Source organism: Leopardus geoffroyi, chromosome B3 (genome assembly GCF_018350155.1).
Source record: "Leopardus geoffroyi isolate Oge1 chromosome B3, O.geoffroyi_Oge1_pat1.0, whole genome shotgun sequence".
In the NCBI taxonomy this organism is placed as follows: domain Eukaryota; kingdom Metazoa; phylum Chordata; class Mammalia; order Carnivora; family Felidae; genus Leopardus; species Leopardus geoffroyi.
In genome coordinates, this window is record NC_059337.1 from 120,780,784 (window position 1) to 120,799,640 (window position 18,857).

General features: G+C 41.8%; 1 protein-coding gene across 32 annotated transcripts in view; it reads left to right on the forward strand.

Moving 5' to 3' along the window:
• The window catches only part of TTLL5 (tubulin tyrosine ligase like 5), a 300,979-nt gene that overhangs the window by 36,479 nt on the left and 245,643 nt on the right, over positions 1-18,857 (forward strand). For all 32 annotated transcript variants that reach the window (XR_006705160.1, XR_006705161.1, XM_045451565.1 and 29 more), the window contains 2 exons: positions 5,439-5,508; positions 6,012-6,096. Coding sequence is in view for 30 of the 32 variants with exons in the window: in XM_045451565.1 (XP_045307521.1) it covers positions 5,439-5,508; positions 6,012-6,096 (155 nt within the window). In the remaining 2 variants the exon portion in view is untranslated. The remainder of the gene's footprint in view (positions 1-5,438; positions 5,509-6,011; positions 6,097-18,857) is intronic.

The window sequence follows — 18,857 nt, forward strand, 5'->3', positions numbered from 1 at the left end:
TCACCCTCACCTCTGTTATTTTCCTTTTTCTGCTCTGTTTTCTCAACCTGATCCCATCTGCTTTCTATCTTTCAGGGTTTCCTTAAACTTTTGGTCTCTTATTGGCTCCTTTAAATGTTTTCTAGCTTTGCTATTATTTCATTCTTTTAAAAACCTCTTCACCGTCCTTCCAGTGGGACTCTGGAAGGGAAGAAAGGGAGTGTGTGTGTGGGGGGCAGGGGGGAGGTCAAGTACTCTGTTTTAAATTCCCCAATTCTCTTTTTACATGGTCTGAGCTATTTCCTACATGCGCAGAAACTAACTTTCTGAGAGGTCTTTCACATTGAAAAGTCCTTAAATTCAGTCTGGACTGAAAACTGAGCAATAATAGCAATAATAGCAGATCTTACGTGCTACAGAAATACAGGATCTGGTTCTGGTACAGCAGCTACTCCAGCCTGAGCCCCAGGCTACAAGTGCTGTTACCTGGCCTTGGGTCACTCTGGAGGTTCTTTTCCCTGGAGTGTCTTGTGACAGAAGGCCCTGGTCACATGCTTTGGATCTCTCTTTTCTCGTTTCTGTTCTGACCTTGGCGCGAAGGCTCCTGTCGGACAGCTTTTCCTTCAGCTCCGCGCCAGGGGCTCCAGTGTTGTTTGAATCTCATAGACGGCACTGGTTTGGGTTTGGGTTTTAGCTGCCAAATGGAATTGCTATTGAAAGTCAACTGTGGTACAAGTTTGCTTTTTATTTTCTTAGACATGAGTCAAAAAGAATAGGATCTATTTCCAGCTCATCTGGGGCTTTTTTTCTTTTGGAATGCTCTTTTGCCCTAGTGATTTGTTATTTTGAAACCAACATCATAAAGGATAGAAAAGTTAAACTTTCCTCAGTGGGGCTGAGAACCCCGTGCCCTGACTCTTCCCTGGATGGAGTCTCCTAAGGAGGGTGACAAGTCTTTAGAGAATGCATTTGGCAGGCTCTCGTTCTCCCTCCCACCTCTCCCTGGGCTGAATCCCTAGAGACCCCCTGCGTAGATCAAAGTACTTGGCAGGACCCTTTGCCTCCCTCCTCCTCCTCAGTGAGGCTTTGGAATGAGTCTGATTCTTTGAGGCATTTGGTGGAGGTGCCAGACAGAAGCCTGGGAAGATGCCAGCAGGCACTGGGGGGGGGGGTGGGGGTGGGGGGGGGCTGGCAACATGTGGACATAATGGGAAAATATTCCCATTTCACTCCCCAAACTGGAATTTTATCACCTTTTACTCAGGCCTACAAACCATGTAGTTAATACTCTTCTCTCTCTGCTTATGCACAAGGCCTCACCATCCCCTCTTTTCCATACCTGGATCTTTTCCCATGGAATATGTGACCCATTAGCCAACTGGATGAAGTAACTCTTTCCAAGGCTGCTGCCTGCTTTCCTTTCAGATTTGAGGGGGAGGGGGCCGGAGTGCTCAGGCAGAGAGGGTCTGTGAGCTGAACTGAAGTGAGTGGGTGCGGGACTTGGGGGGTGGGTGGAGTTAGGTGTGAAGGCCCAATAAAAATATCTTTCCCTGTCTTCCCCACTGGAGAGGGGCTCTCACTAAAAATTCCCAATAATAGTCATAACCTTTTGGAAAGTATCTGCAAACAGCAACTTTTACCATTACAAGAACAGGATAAAGGATAGAAAAAGCATTACTTTTATGAAATACTGAAGAGAGAAGTATGAGCTCCTGCAGACGGAAGTTATCTTGGCCAGTCAGCTACCTTCCTCTCTTATGATGTGCTCTATTAACTCTAGAAATACAGCCCAGAGGAGCAGAGCTCTGTTTGCTCCATCTCCCTCCGTGACTAAGTGCCGTATTTTCCCAATTTAGTATATTCAAGTCGAGGAGGGAAAGCGCTGGCATTTTCTGATTAAGGTGTGACTTTGATTATGGAAGTCAGATCATTCTTCTTTGTCATTCGTGCCTCCCACATTGTCTCATATTAATGTTTTCTTTGAGATTTTGAAGTAGCGAGGGAGTATTTGGTTTACTCTATTTACTCTGTGAATATAATTCTGTATAGCTCTCTTGTTTCTATTTGTTTATATGTTGTTATCTTAAGTGCTCTCTTATTTTTTTCTTCATTGTTCAAGAAATATTTAGGGAGTCCTTACTGTGTGCCAGGTGCTGCCGCTCCTTAAAACCTTTTGAGGAGTAGGGATTATCTCTTAATGCTAACACTGATACTAAGCTAACGTATCTTCGTTATAACTCGGTGCACGGCTCTGAGCGGAGGGGTGTGTGGAGTGCTATGATGATGATGCAGGCTGTTGGGTTGTGGAACTTCGTAGAGCCCTAGAGGCACTACAGAGTTTGCACTAAGAGTAATAACTGATATTTCTTGAGCATTTAATGTGTGCCTACCCCTGTACCTTCCAAATATAGACTCAGATAGTCTTTAGAAGAACCCCATGAGGTAGTTACTGTTATTTCCTTGGTAAGTGGTAGAGTCAAGATTATAATTCAGGTCTAGCTGATTCCAGAGCATAACACTCTTAACCACTGTACCACTCTACCTTACAACAACTTAACAGATACCATGAGATTTAGTCTTAAAGTCCATTTAGAAAAATGGATGTATTTCCAACTTTCCCAACACTTTAGATCTTGCTTTAGCATACTTTGGAGGGCAATTGGAGCTTGGACTTGAACTCATTTGAAATGAGTCAGTTGGTGATGGATGAAAAGGAAACAGGCTTGAAAATATCAAAAGGCTTTCGTTAGTTGCTTCTTAGCAACTCATGTAATGTATGTAACACTACACAAAAAAACTATACCCAGACCCTTCTCTTCTTCGTTGAGGTTACAGTTGAATTCCTGGTGCAGGTAGAGATGAGAGGTTCAGACCATTGAACAAATAGTAAAGTTACCTAAATAATGTGCAAGATTATGTTACGCATAACCCAGGGGACAAATGTGTATGACGAGGGAGGGAAGAGGGGAAATGGGCAAGGACAGTAGATGTGTTATGGAATGAAGACGATTACCAGTATAGTCTCTGGTTCAGAGGAAAGTTGGGTGGTCGATATCTGTTGCAACCTGTAGGTGTTACTCAGTGGGAAGAGGTCTGCAACTTTATTTTAGGTTTGGAACACAGACTTGAGGCTTGCTCCTTTGTGCTATGATTCATCAGTTCTTACGCACTAACTCGACTCCAAATGGAGATAGCACTTGTGAGAAAGTGATCACGAAAAGTAAGGGAGTCTGGAAATGGTGTGGGTGCTCAAGTCCATGAGTATGAATCAGCAGTGATTGTTGCCATGTCCGTGTGATGCAGGGAGATGGGTTGTGAAAGTTGTGTTCTGAGTGTGGGACAGCAACAGTGGGAAATGAGAGGGGAGTCTCTTTCTCTTGACCCTGGGGTTGCTCATCGTGTTTGATGTTACGGGCCACAAAATTATCCTTATTTTATGTAGTATTTGGGGGTAGCGAATGCACTGCTATAAAGACAGTCTTTTGAAATTGGGGGACAGTATTATAGGTCAGGACTTTGGGAAAAGATGTGAATAGTACCTAAGAGTTAAGCCTCGGAGGCAGACTGCCTGAGTTCAAATGCTGCTCTGTCACTGTGTGACATCTGTAATATTTAGATGGTGATATGCCTGCCTCGTAGGGTTGGGGGAGGATTAAGTGAAATAATACTTGTGAAAAACTAGAACAGCACTAGACACACAGCAAATGTTCATTCAGTGCATTTGTTAAATTTTATTTTTTTCTGCAAATTTTAATCGTTACTTCTGTTGCCACTACCGTAGCTGTTATCATTACAGTTATTACTATAGCCACTTCCCTTTTGGACTCCTTTTGTCCTGGATAGATTGTGGTGGCTCCCAGCTCGTTTTTCTGCCTTAATATAATCCCACACAGAGTTGTGCTATTCCCTATATTTTAACCTTACTATTTACTTAATCAAGAATCCATAATAATTTCCTGCTTCCCACCATGTTCAGGCCAACTTAACCCTTGTTGGGGGTTTGAATCCCTTTGCCAGCGGGGTCTCCTAATATTCTAACCATACCTTTTCATTATTCCCCAGGTCTGTCTTTTAGCCCCAGGTCAGTGAATCTGTCTCCTGTCCTTTCTCCTGAGCTTTGTGCCTGCCATCTTTCCACGGCAGCTTCCTTTCCTTTCTACCATGTGCTTAATAGCTTTCAACACTCACTTCTGCACCTACTCTTCCAGGAAAGGCCTTCCCTGACTGATCATCCCACTAACTTGTCTGCACTTCTGTTTTGCAGTCTCATGTCTTGTGCTTGCAGATATGCTGCTTTGTGTTCTTTCAAACTATATATTTTGGGGCGCCTGGGTGGCTCAGTTGGTTGAGCGTCCGACCTTGGCCCGGGTCATGATCTTGTAGATTGTGAGTTTGAGCCCCACATCGGGCTCACTGCTGTCAGCGCAGAGCCTGCTTCTGATCCTGTTTCCCTCTCTCTGCCCTTCCCTTGTTTGCATTCTCTCACAAATAAACAAACATTAAAAAAAAAAAAAAAAAAAAAAAACCTCTATATTTTGCTGTCCCTTTACCTAAATATTAAACTCTTCAGAAGTAGGGATTAGGCGCTGAGGGCAGAGATTGTGTTTTGTTCATCACTGTATCCTAAGTACCTTATACAGTATCCAAATACTCATGATTATTTGTTGTAGAAACAACTCTTTTTTCATGGAAAAACTCTTTAAAAGGGCTAGTTCAGTCTTGATACGTAGTGGCATAGGACGTACAACTGATGAGTCCATGAAACATCCAACCCATTTTCCAAATGCCAGGATCCATTGTGGAAAGATCTGTAAGTTTTCTAAGCAACTTAATGAAAGTCTTCACTTAAGAATAATGGTAGTATTTAGGGGCGCCTGGGTGACTCTGTCGGTTAAGTGTCCGACTTCGGCTCAGGTCATGATCTCACGGTCTGTGAGTTCAAGCCCCGCATCGGGCTCTGTGCTGACGGCTCGGAGCCTGGAGCCTGCTTCAGATTCTGTGTCTCCCTCTCTCTCTGCCCCTCCGCCATTCATGCTCTGTCTCGCTCTGTCTCAAAAATAAACATTAAAAAAAAATAATAATGGTAGTATTTTAAAATTTCCATCATCCTTTACACTTGGGAGAAAACACATTTTAATTTATTTTTTAAGTAGCTTTTATTGTCTTGGCATGTAACTATTTAATATCATGTATATAAATCTTTAAAGCTGTTATGGCTCTATTTATTATGTGACAAGTGCTGTGTAAATTTATTTTTCACCCCTACTGTAATTGGATATCCGTAGTGTTTCTAAGTGTTATGTGGCCAGTTGAATATAGAGGTAGCTTGTAGAAAAACTTGTCTTAGAGTTTTAGGTTGCCATTTTATCATTTCTAAAAGGTCAAGAACTCTGCTCCCTTATTGTAAATTAGGATTCCTTTGCATTTCTGTCCTTTTATTCTTTGTCTTTACTCCATAGCCAAACCAGATTTCCCTGGAAGAGAACATCCTGGTCTCCCGTTACATTAACAACCCCCTGCTCATAGATGGTGAGTTGAGATTAGGCTGTTGGCTGGACTGGGCTAGATCTTGCTAATTTTAAAACATATTTTCACAGTCTTCTCTAGTAAGCCTTTATGAAGCTAGTGTGAAGTTCTTGGCAGCTGTGGCCCCAGAGATGAGGCTGGTGCCTTCTGTACCTTGTGGGATTATTTTGACAATGAAATAGAAATGAATAGAAAAGCAAATGCTTTATAGCACATATATGTGAAGACTGTGTGGTACGTGTATGTAAGCTCTCTTTCACATTTTATGTGTGTGTATATACATATATATACACACATATATATACACACACATATATATATACACACACATATATATATGAAATATGTAATTATTCTCAGAAGGCAAGGTGTGCTGCAGGCAGTGTGTGTTTTGTTGGGAGAGAAAGATTATTCTTTCATATTTCTTTGTTACATTGTCTTGTTCGTCTTACAACAGAAAACAAATGACCTGCATTTTTCCTGTGAATCCCAATTTTTTTTTCTAGATTTCAAGTTTGATGTGCGCCTCTATGTGCTTGTGACTTCCTACGATCCCCTTGTCATCTATCTCTATGAAGAAGGGCTGGCTAGGTAAGAGACTTTTGGGGGAGGAGGGGTGTTTATCAGAGTGAATCCATTAAAGAGTGTGTTAAGATTAGGCTGTTTCTTTCTTTTGTGTTCAACTCAGAAAAATAGAGTGTACCCAGATGGATTTCAGATTACAGAAAATCAGTCATGTTACTTTAAGCTGCACTTGTATATCCGCAGGTGGGAATAACCATCTGTATGTAAACACACACCTTTGCCAGCCGGGCTGTAGGATCACATTGTACATTTTCATGCAGTGGCAATTGTTATGGTGACCCTGGGGCATTAAGATAATTTGTCATTGTTCTTTACAACTCAACCAGAAAAAAAAAATCCCACATGTATTACCTGTTACATACCAAACATTCATTTCAATGCTCACAACAGCCTTACAGTTGATGCAGTTTTGCAGTTGGGACAAGGGAGCTTGGTCACTTTTTGGAGCGCTTCCAGCCAGATGGTGGTGGAGTGGGATTTGAACTCATGGATCTGACTCCAGAGCTCATGGCCTGAGCTGTTTCATGCCTCTTGTATTTTGGGGGCATTAGCTGCACCCCCCCCCCCCACCAGCAAGTAATATGCTTCACAGTGATTGTTTATACATTATTTTGTTTCTCTTGAGGTACTTTTTAGGTTTTAAGGTAATGTGACTTACTTACAAAATTGAGTTCAAGTTGTAATAATCTGAAAAATTTCCCCCACGGCCACAGAATTTTACAAGTAATAATATTTTCATAGGCCCTTTACATTGTTTAAAATACATACATAACTTTGCTGTGCTTGTGTTCCTTTCCCCCACAAAACTAGCATTTGCACCGTATAATATATATTTACTAGCTCGCTTACCGTGAAGTTCCTTTTATGTGAGGGGCCTTATAGGGCACAGCAGTTCGAGGGGGTGCTTTGTACCCACGGTCAGCCATGACAAGCTAAAAAGCATGGCCTGTGTGTGTTTGTGTATTTTAGAAAATGCACTTGGAAGATGGGAAATCTCATGGTGTAAAAGAAGGCTACTTATTTAAGTTTAGTTACTTTGACACATGCTATTGTACTCTGGAAACTGTTATTTTAGAATACTTTTTTAATTACATCATGTACCTAAATCCTTCGATGCATCCTATGACTAGAATCGGAGGGTGAGCTCGGTTAACCAGCTTGTAGCTGGCTGAGCCGTGCCTTCCTTTCACCTCTAGGTGGCAGCGACAGCATTCATAAACATTGTCCTCTTCTAAGTTAAGATGTCTGAGTTGGAGCCTGAGGAACACTGGAGGCTACTGAAGCTCCATGGTTCTGGACTCCTGTTCCTCGATTATCGAATATCGAGGAGGGGGACACTAACATTTCTCAGTTTTTAGGTAAAGGGCTGAACCACCATCTGAGTGCCAACTGACTCCTAGCTCTGATCAGATTTTCACAGGCAGGAAGTTTTCTGTGGTGTTTAGAGGCACGTGTGTTCTCCTACTTTGAAGCACAGGTTTAAAAGCTGAGTCCCCATCCTCTCTAGATTAAAAAGAAGGGAAGATATACCCTTACTTCTGCTCAGGTGAGCAAGGTGCTGAGGGTTTTCCATTTTGTAAGTTAAGATGATCCGAGCTGTCCTTGTGTAGCGTGAGCGTCTCCACTCCCTTTCCTCCCTCTGTCGTCACCCCATCGTGCCTCTTGTGCCCTTCTCAGGGGCTTATTACGTTCTGCCACAATTTGAACTTCTTGAGTAGGGAAAAGACCTCAAGGTATACCCACTGTTTCTCAAGGATATCATACCAGCATGTTTGGCATATTGCTCCCAAGACATTGCATTCACAGTATTTTTTTCTATTTATTTTTATTTTTGAGGAGAGAGAGAGAGAGAGACATGGAACACGAGTGGGGGGAGGGGCAGACAGAGAGGGAGACAAAGAATCCAAAGCAGGCTCCAGGCTCTGAGATGTCAGCACAGAGCCCGATGCGGGGCTCAAACCCATGGAACGCGAGATCATGACCTGAGCCAAAGTCAGATGCTCAACCAACTGAGCCACTCAGGCGCCCCGCATTCACCGTATTAATAGCCCTTTCTATTGGTAAAATTTCGCATAGCTTTAAGGCCTCAGTGGCTCAGATATGAAATGAGAGCAATACCAATGTTTATTATAGAATTTACTACCGATATGCCAGTGCTTTGGCTCCTGGGTGTGTGTTGGAAGTCAGAATCCGCTGAATAGAATAACTGTCTTCTCTTGCCTCCAGCAGGAACTGAGTGCATGTATGTGTGGGTGTGTGTGTACTGTCTTTTAATGGATGCTTTTTTTTCCCCCCAGAATAATTTAGAAGACAGCTTTTTAAAAACTTAGTCCGAATTGAAGCAAATAATAGGACTTTTGAGGACTTTGTCACAGTTAAGCTTAAAAGCATTGGTGAATATAAAAGCTTGACCCAAGGACGGTGCAGTATGTCAGGCTCTTAGCAAGTCTTGCCAGGCTACGTTGCTCTGCACCGTAACTTCCAGGTGCCCAAGTTCCTGTATCTTTTTAAAAAAAGTTTTTTAAATGTTTATTATTTTGAGAGAGAGAGAGAGAGAGACAGTGTGAGCAGGGGAGGGGCAGAGAGAGGGAGACACAGAATCCGAAGCAGGCTCCAGGCTCTGAGCTGTCAGCCCAGGGCCCGACACGGGGCTCGAACTCCCGGACCGGAGATCATGACCTGAGCCGAGGTTGGACGCTTAACCGTGAGCTACCCGGGCGCCCCTCAGGTTCCTGTGTCTTAACTCACTGTGTATCTTGCCTTTCATCTACTTTTTAATCCTCAGAATCCGCTCAACTGTGTCACCACATCCAGCAATAGTCTGTAGCTTCTCTGGATCTGCAGCCTCTAGTAATTTTGAGTCATGTGTATTTTATGTAGATGTTACTGAAGATAAGCAGTTTGGGATGAGATCACTAGGCCATTTTACTTCGAGGCTCAACAAGGAAAACCGTAATTTTTCCTAAAGAGACAGCCCTGGCAGCAGATATAATTGGCTTCCTCGTTAGAAAAGAAGGGTCTTATCCCGTAACACTTGTTTTGGGCCTCGAATTAATGCTTAGGCGACATAAAGATTAAATTCATTTCACAAGACTGTTTTGTGAAGTAAATATTTTGTGTTAATTCTTGACCTTTTTAAACTTAAGAAAAAAGACCAGAAATAGTTTCTTTTTAGAGTCATAATTTCCAGGTGTCCTTGTTGTTGTTTTATTAAGACAGGAAAACTGTCATTATTTTCTTACACCTGGGCAAAATATTGAGATGTTTAGAAAAAAATTGTAGTTGGGCCCAGCATTTTGCCCCAAAAGGTCCACCCTACTTTTGAGTTTGACGAGTATGTTCTTACTTTGCACCAGCAGGGGACACTCAGTTTCCAGAGAGGGGCTCCATTCTCTACCAAAATGGTGTAGATTCTCTTTCTTGTCAGAGGTGGAATCCAAAAAGACTTTGTCCTGGATTTTACAGTTTTCCGTGGATCCAATATGTGGTCTAAACGATCTGACAAGGCCCTTTTTGAGCCGGAGCTAATAGCCAAATTTTCACTGAAACAGGAAAAATAAAAAGTTAAAAGAAATTAGAGCAGAATGGACTTGAAAAGCAAATACGCTGTCAGAGACCCAAAGATAGGTAGCACTCGCCACGTGGGGAAGTGAAGGTGCCCAGCCAGGGACCGGAGACTCCCATCCTCACTGGAGGTGGGGGGAGAGGTCCCTGAGCAGGCTCCACTCAGGATCTGCCTTTTCTCTGCCTCGGCCGTGTTACTCAGTGGAAATTCAGAAAAGACCCCAAAAGCATTAGTAATGCCTTTGCCTTCCTCCCCACCCCCAGTTCCTTCTTCAGTAGCCTTCCTTGCTAATTAACACTGGCTCCGCAGGGATATTTACCTTTTCTCTGCTGGATTCCTGCGGTTTTGAAAGAATTCAGGTACTTGCTGGTTGCCAAGGAATTCAGATTACCTCACAGGCTGCACACTGTCCAGAATCTCTGCCACAGCAGCGAGGGGGGTTGGGGGGGGGGGTAGAGACAGCAACAAGGGGAAGAAAACCCTCTCCAGTGCTCATTGTCACCCTCCCTGGCAGGCCCTTGCTGTTTGTGAAGTTTGAGTCATTTCTGGCTCTGAAGACAGGGGATCAGGCTGGTAATCCCCTCCCAGACGGCTCTGTGGGGCGCTGCCCAGTCACTGCCCCACTTTGGCAGTCTCCCTCTCGGCTGCAGCTGGTTGACAGCAGATCAGAGAGCTCTCGGGCCTCTTGTTCTCTTCCATAAGATTTTTCTGGGTCAGGCCAGGATGAAACCCAGTGGCTCCTGGCAAGGCTGCCTGAGGTGCTGTCTCTTCATCCTCCAGGCCTCTCTGGCTCGGAATGGCTACACCTGCTGAAAGATAACTCCTGTGCCACAGCCAGGATCTCCTCAGGGCCGGCCTCCTCTTTCCTTTATGCATTTGGACTGAATGTGTGTTAGATTATGTGACTATCAGAGGGGAGGGACCAAGTGTCCTACATCCAGATTAGCCATGACTCTGGCTATGGTGCAGTATCTTTGAAGAACAAAACAGTTTTTGAATGGAGGAGGAGAGTTTAGAGGATTCCACGAATTCTGTGCTTTCCTTCCTGCTTTGCTTCCATACTGGTGAAGTTCCTGGGACAAGCAGCTCGGGTGCAGCTTCAGTTCATGTTATCCAGTACCTTCTATGTGTCTAACACGGGAACCCTGCCTTCACACAGGCACTCGAGTTTTAGACAAGTTGTTACCATTGTCTCCATTCTCACTGAGAAGCATTAGAAGTGTGGCTTCTGACTTAAGAATTCATTGTCAGAATAAAGTTAATCTACATATGTTTCAGTGTGGTTAAAAAAAAAAAAAGCATATGCTTCTCTCTTCATCGGTAGGCTATGAAATAGTACCCAGAATTTCAGATTTGGCGAAGAATTTCAGAAGAGGCTCCCCATCCCCCCCCTCTTTTTTTTTTTTTTTCCTGTCATTAGAGCATTTTATAAATCTTGGTTTCATTAAGAGGGAAGTTCAAGACTCAGTGCATCATGTAGATTTCAGTATGTGTTAGGAGCAGTATTTGCAAACTTGGTCCTGGGGTGGCTAGTAGGGAATTACCTCTTTAAGATTGTGGCTAATAAAGAATTTGTGTTGAAGCTTTCTGACCTAAACAGGCTGAAATTTGGTATGTGAAGATCTAAATCAGGAGGTCACAAACCTAAAGGCTCACAAGGACATTCACTGAAAAAGTTGCTCTGGTGGAAGCTGGAGATCACAAGTGCCACTTAAGGGCATTTACTATTCAGTGCCTGCAACTCGTTGATATGTGGTGGTGCTGTGGTCTGAATGTTTGTATCCCCCCCCCCCCCCACCCAATTCATATGTTGAAATCCCACCCCCCCCCCACCCACCCACCCACCCAAGGTGATGGTATTAGGAGGTTAGGTCCTTGGGAGGTGATTATGTCATGAAGGTGAAGCCCTCATGAATGTGATTAGTGCCCTTTTATAAAAGAGGGCACAGAGAGTTTTCTTGCTCCTTTCACCATGTGAGCACACAGCTGGAAGCTGCAGTCTGTCTGCCTGTATCTTGATCTTGGACTTCCCAGCCTCCAGAATGGTCAGAAATCTATTTCTGTTGCTTATAAACTACCCAGTTTATGGCATTTTGTTACAGCGGCCCAAATAGACTCAGACAAGGTGGTATTCCAGATCTTTTGTTTTTTTAAGGTTGGCTGAAAATCTAGGTTTTTACTGAGAAACTTACTTCTGTTTTAATTTTAAAACCATTTCAGACTTCTAGAAAAGCTATAAAAATAGCCCAGAGTTACCTTTTGCCTTTCATGGAGAGACCTCATTCAGGTTTGGCCAGTTATCCTAATAATGTTCTCTATAACAAAAGGATCTGATCCAAGATCACATGTTATATTTAGTTGTCATGTCTCTTTAGTCTTCTTTAGTGTGGAACAGTTCCCATAGTCTTCCCATGACTTTTATAACCTTTGCATTTGTGAAGATTACAGGCCAGACATATTTTAGAATGTCCCTCAGTTGAATTTACCTGATATTTTTTTCATGCTTAGACCCAGGTTCATTATTTTTGGCCAGAATAGCACAGAAGTGATGCTGTGTTGTCATTGCATTATATCTGATGGCCCACGATAACTAGTGTTTTTTTTTTTTTTAATTAAAAAATTTTTTTTAATGTTTATTTATTTTTGAGAGAGAGACAGAGAGATAGACAGAGATAGAGAGACAGAGAGACAGAGAGACAGAGAGACAGAGCACAAGCCAGGGGAGGGGCAGAGAAAGAGGGAGAGACAGAATCCGAAGCAGGCTCCAGGCTCTGAGCTGTTAGCACAGAGCCTGATGTGGGGCTCAAACTCATGGACCGTGAGATCATGGTCTGAGTCCGACGTTTCACCAACTGAGCCACCGAGGCACCCCTATTTAGTGGTGTTTGACCACTTGATTAAGGGGGTATCTGCCAGATTGCTCCACTATAAAGTTACTTTGTTTTTCCCTGTGTAATTAATAAGTATCTTAAGAGGAGATACTTTGAGACCATGTAGAGTCTCATTCCACATCTAGTTTTATCCAGTGATTTGATTTGATTTTTTATTTTTTAATTTATTTTTTAACTTACATTCAAGTTAGTTAGCATATAGTGCAACAGTGATTTCAGTAGATTCCTTAATGCCCCTTACCCAGTTAGCCGATCCCCCCTCCCACAACCCCTCCAGTAACTCTGTTTGTTCTCCATATTTATGAGTCTCTTCTGTTTTGTCCCCCTCCCTGTTTTTATATTATTTTTGTTTCCCTTCCTTTATGTTCATCTGTTTTGTCTCTTAAAGTCCTCATATGAGTGAAGTCATATGATTTTTGTCTTTCTCTGACTAATTTCACTTAGCATAATACCCTCCAGTTCCATCCACGTAGTTGCAAATGGCAAGATTTCATTCTTTTTGATTGCTGAGTAATAACTCCATTATACACACACACACACACACACACACACACACCACATCTTCTTTATCCATTCATCCGTCAATGGACATTTGGGCTCTTTCCATACTTTGGCTATTGTCGATAATGCTGCTGTAAACATTGGGGTGCATGTGTCCCTTCAAAACAGCATTCCTGTATCCCTTGAATAAATGCCTAGTAGTGCCGTTGGTGGTTGTAGGGTGGTTCTATTTTTAATTTTTTGAGGAACCTCCATACTGTTTTCCAGAGTGGCTGCGCCAGTTTGTATTCCCACCAGCAGTGCAAAAGAGATCCTCTGTCTCCCCATCCTCGCCAACATCTGTTGTTGCCTGAGTTGTTAATGTTAGCCATTCTGACAGGTGTGAGGTGGTATCTCATTGTGGTTTTGATTTGTGTTTCCCTGATGATGAGTGATGTGGAGCATTTTTTCAAGTGTCAGCTGGCCATCTGGATGTCTTCTTTGAAGAAGTGTCTATTCATGTCTTTTGCCCATTTCTTTACTGGATTATTTGTTTTTTGGGTGTTGAGTTTGATAAGTTCTTTATAGATTTCGGGTACTAACCTTTTGTCTGATATGTCGTTTGCAAATATCTTCTCCCATTCCATCGGTTGCCTTTTAGTTTTGCTGATTGTTTCCTCCACTGTGCAGAAGCTTTTTATTTTGATGAGGTCCCAGTAGTTCATTTTTGCTTTTGTTTCCCTTGTCTCTGGAGACGTGTTGAGTAAGAAGTTGCTGTGGCCTAGGTCAAAGAGGTTTTTGCCGGCTTTCTCCTTGAGGATTTCGATGGCTTCCTGTTTTACGTTTAGGTCTTTCATCCATTTTCAGTTTATTTTTGTGTATGGTGTCAGAAAGTGGTCCAGGTTCATTCTTCTGCATGTTGCTGTCCAGTTTTCCCAGCACCACTTGCTGAAGAGACTGTCTTCATTCCATTGGATATTCTTTCCTGCTTTGTCAAAGATTAGTTGGCCATACGTTTGTGGGTCCATTTCTGGATTCTGTATTCTGTTCCATTGATCTGAGTGTCTATTTTTTACCCAGTGATTTTAATATCCATTGATGTTTCTTGCCTGAATTATTACTATGACAGTTGTTAAATGATGATTTTCTAATTCCATCATTCCTTTTTTCTTTTATTATTTGGCATTTTGCTCCAAGGCAGAGCTGTCTCTTCTTCCCATTTATTTATTCATTTATTTATTTATACCAGTAAGAATTCCTATTTTACTTAATGGGTTATGATGCTTTGCTGTCAGGATTTATTTTAATGTCATAGTGTCTCAGATTTGGCCAACAGGAGCCCCTGTAAGCTGGCTTTTGTGTCCTGTCATTTCTTTGGGCACCAGATGTTTCAGGCTCATCTTGTTCTTTCTCTGTCCCAGCTCTGGAATCAACCATTTTCTCCAAGGGGCATTGATTGCTTTTAATGGAGAAGAGTATTTAGGAATCAAGATGTGAGAGCTAGATAAGCTCATTGCTCTGGGGTGTCTCTGCTCCAGGTCCTTGAAATGGGCAGACCTCAGAAATCTATGTTTGTTATGTGTTCATGTACACATATACACACTGACATCCATATTTACTTTCGTAAAATGTTTCCATACATTGAAAAGCAAGAATTTATACTAATACCTCCCAATTCTTCAAAACTACAGGGTTCATTCTAGTTTCTCCCTTTCCTTGTTTTTAGTCTCTCTTCTCCAACAGTGAGAAATCTGACTCCCATTATCTCTAACATATTTATATACTCAGTTCCCTTTTGTGTAGCCAATCTCTCAACCACCTTGGCCACCGCCCCCCTCAAATGCCCTCCTTGTGTGGATTTTTACCCCTGTGAGGCCGCCACGCTACACGGATAACCTCCTTGTACTGCCTGTGGGCTGCCTTCCTATCCTGTCCATCTTCCTTATGTAAGTGCTGGCTGCAGGAAGGAAGGTCTGATTTTTAAATGTTGGCCAAGTCATTCAAGTTTTGTTTTTTTTTTTTTTAAGTTTGTGGGTTAATCAGAACTTGATTAGTAGGCCAGTGGGACCTTTGGTCTAGACGATACGAAGGAAATGTTGGAAGATGGTGACCAGAGATGGAAGTGGTCTGTTTAATAGGGACTTTGGTGAGAAGCGTGGTATCTTCCTGGCTTAGCAGGAAAGATGAGCACACACACCTACGTGGTCTTCCACGTTCTCCGTCAGGCTAAGGAAATAGTGTAGTTTTTGGCTCTTTTGATAACTTTCCATTGAGTGTAAGTTTTTTTGTTTTTCTCTAATTCTTGCTTCTTACGCTCTTTAGAGACCCACTCTGTGACACTAATAATCTCGTCCTTGCTGGAGTTGAGAATATAAATTCCTCAGTGAGAAGGATGATTAGGAGGAAGAAAACTTACTTTTTAGAGATGCAGTTCTATTGAAAAAAAAGGGCTCAAAAATGACAGATGTGTGGAATACCAGGTGACTCAACCGCCAGGCTTTTGCCAGGCTTTTCTTGTTGACCAGGTTAGATCAGATACTCTTATTGAGAAGAGATGAAAACCCTCTTTCTCTGAAGCAGAACCCTTTCCCTCCCTCTCAATCATTATTCTTCTGGGGGAGAGGATGGCAGGAGGTATGTCACTGTGAGGTAATGTCTGGATGAGGCAGGCAGCCTCTGTGGGGCCGCGTGGGTCCTCTGTGCATTTCAGAAGGATTCAGAGAATGGTGGTCTCCTGCTTGATTGGAGAATGTCTGCAGAAGCAAGATTGGAATACACAGGCAAGGTTTACTCATCATGGAGTGGCATGGTTAGAAGTTAGGTGATAACTAGTGGAAGTTTCTGAAAAAAATCACAGGTCCTTCTCACACACAGATAGAATGGTCATCAAGCCCTTGTCCCTTAGCCGTACATGCCTGGTCAACATTTTCTCTTTGTCCACATCCTTCTTCCTGTCCTCATGTTTGTTTATTTTAATTTTGGGTTTTTGGCGGGGGTTGTTTTTCACTTCTCTTTCTTTGGCTTTTGTATATTTCTAGTACAGGGAATTAGGAAGAGATAGTGGGTGGGTGAGAAGAAATAGAGAAGAGGAAAATTTTTAAATGCTGCCCTTTAATGTGGTAAAAATTCATGTTGACTTCATAGTCTGAGTAAGCATATGTAAATAATTTGTAAATCATATGAAAATAAACTTGTGGCCGTCCAGGATTTTTTTTCACACACTTGGGTATGCCTCTTGGGAAAACCACTTTAGTGAGGGGTGATATGGTTATAGTGGTATGTAAACAGGGGTTGATATTTACCATAACCATTCGACTCGAGTGTCCTTTTGTTGATGTTGAGCATCACTGGAAAGTTTTCTCTTTCCCTGGTTACTTCCTTCAGAGGCACGTATATTTTATACTTTGGTCTTCTTTTGACAGTAGTCCAGGATATCAAATTGCTGCTCTGTTTTCAGTGGGTTCCATGTTTAATCCCTCTGTCTTTTGCCTTCATTCCAAATTCAGGAATTAGTCTCCTATGCTATGCTCATAGTTATGTTGTCCTGCAGACCTAGGTTTTGTGTGCTGTGAATGTTGCCATTATTGTTTTCCTAAAATGAACTTTATAAGTCAGTTCTGTTATTTCTACAGACGTGTATTTTAAATCTACCATTCTGCTGTCATTTTATTCTTTTTGCTTAATAGTTTCCATAGAATGCTATAGTGCCAGCACCGTATAGGCACCCCATAGGTGTCTTGACCACCAAATGCTCCGTCATCCACAGCGTCGTGTACACAATTTCCCAGGCATGGGTAACTCTGTTTTCGTTTTTCATCCTTCCTGTTTGTCTAAGGTTCTATCAGAGAAACAGCATCTTGTGGTTAAGAACATGTGTTGTGGAGTCAGTGTGATGGGGGCGGGGGGGGGGGGTTGGAATTTATGTATTTATTAAAGTTGTTTTCTTTGAACTTAACATTACGTATGGAAATGCAACACATTATTACAACAGCCAGATTTGCAAACAGCAATATTGTGGGTGAGAAAATAATTCAATTTAGGGAGAAATGATTGTTTCAACATTTAACCAGATGTATAAGAGACAACAACATTGTGACTAAGAGCACGCGTTTTGAATTGGACAGCCTTGCGCGTTTTGAATTGGACAGCCTTGATTTTGTTACTGGCCATGCTGTTTCCTTTTTTTTTTTTTTTTAAAGTTTTAATTTAAATTCCGGTTAATTAACGTAGAGTGTAATATTAGTTCCAGGTGGACAATATAGTGATAGTGATTCAACACTTCCATAATCACCTGGTGCTCATCACAAGTGCACTCCTTAATCTCAATCTCTCTCTCTCTCTCTCTCTCTCTCTCTCTCTCTCTCTCTTTTCCCCTTACCTGTACAGAAGCCTTTTGTTTTGATGAAGTCCCACTAGTTTATTTTTGCTTTTGTTTCCCTTGCCTCAGGAGATGTATCTAGAAGTTGCTATGGCTGATGTCAAAGAAGTTACTGCCTGTGTTCTCTTGTAGGATTTTGATGGTTTCGGGTTTCACATTTAGGTCTTTCATCCATTTTGAATTTATTTTTTGTGTATGGTGTAAGGAGGTGGTCCTGTTTCATTCACCATGTTGCCGTCCAGTTTTCCCAAACACCGTTTGTTTAAGAGACTTATTGTTTCCATTGGATATTCTTTACTGCTTTGTCAAAGATGAGTTGACCGTGCTATTGTGGGTTCATTTCTGGGTTTTGTATTCTGATCCATCGACCTATGTGTCTGCTTTTGTGCCAGTATTATACTGTTTTTGATGATTACAGCTTTGTAATACAGCTTGAAGTCTGAAATTGTGATGTCTCAAGCTTTGCTTTTCTTTCTCAGGATTACTTTGGCTACTTGGGAGCTTTTGTGGCTCCATACAAATTTTAGAATTGTTTGTTCCAGCTTTATGAAAACTGCTGGTGGTATTTTGATAGGGATGGCTAAATGTGTAGGTGGCTTTGGGTAGTATAGATATTTTAACACTATTTGTCTTCCAATCCATGAGCATGGGATGCTTTTCAATTCTTTCATCAGTGTTTTATCGTTTTCAGACTATAGGTCTTTCACCTCTTTGATTAGGTTTATTCCTAGGTATCTTATTGTTTTTGGTGTAATTGTAAATGGGATTGATTCCTTAATTTCTCTTTGCTGCTTCATTATTGGTACGTGGAATTCTTTGCAACAGATTTCTGTTTGTTGATTTTGTATCCTGAGACTTTACTGAATTCGTTGATAAGTTCTAGGAGTTTTGGGGTGGAGTCTTTTGGGTTTTCTATATATAGTATCATGTCATTTGCAAATAGCAGAAGTTTGACTTCTTCCTTGCTGATTTGGATGCCTTTTATTTCTTTGTGTTGTCTGATTGCTGAGGCTAGGACTTCCAGTACTAGGTTGAAGAAAAAGTGGTAAGAGCAGACATCTCTGTCTTACTCCTGACTATAGAGGAAAAGCTCTGTTTTTCCCCATTGAGGATGATTATTAGCTGTGGGTCTTTCATATACCGCCTTTATTATGTTGAGGTATGTTCCCTCTAAACCTACTTTGTTGAGGGTTTGTATCAAGAATGGATGTAGTACATCCATTTGGACAAGTGATTTTGGACAAGTTACTTAATCTTTCCAGGTTACATTTTAGTTTTTATGTCTACTCTATACTCTATATAGTATACATACTCTATACTCTATAGAGTATGTCTACTCTATAATATTACCCACTTCAGAGAATTGCTTTAAGGAATGAATTATGTATTATATATGAAACACCATGGGAGTGGGCATTTATTAAGCACTCACTGTTAATGACGTCACCCTCCT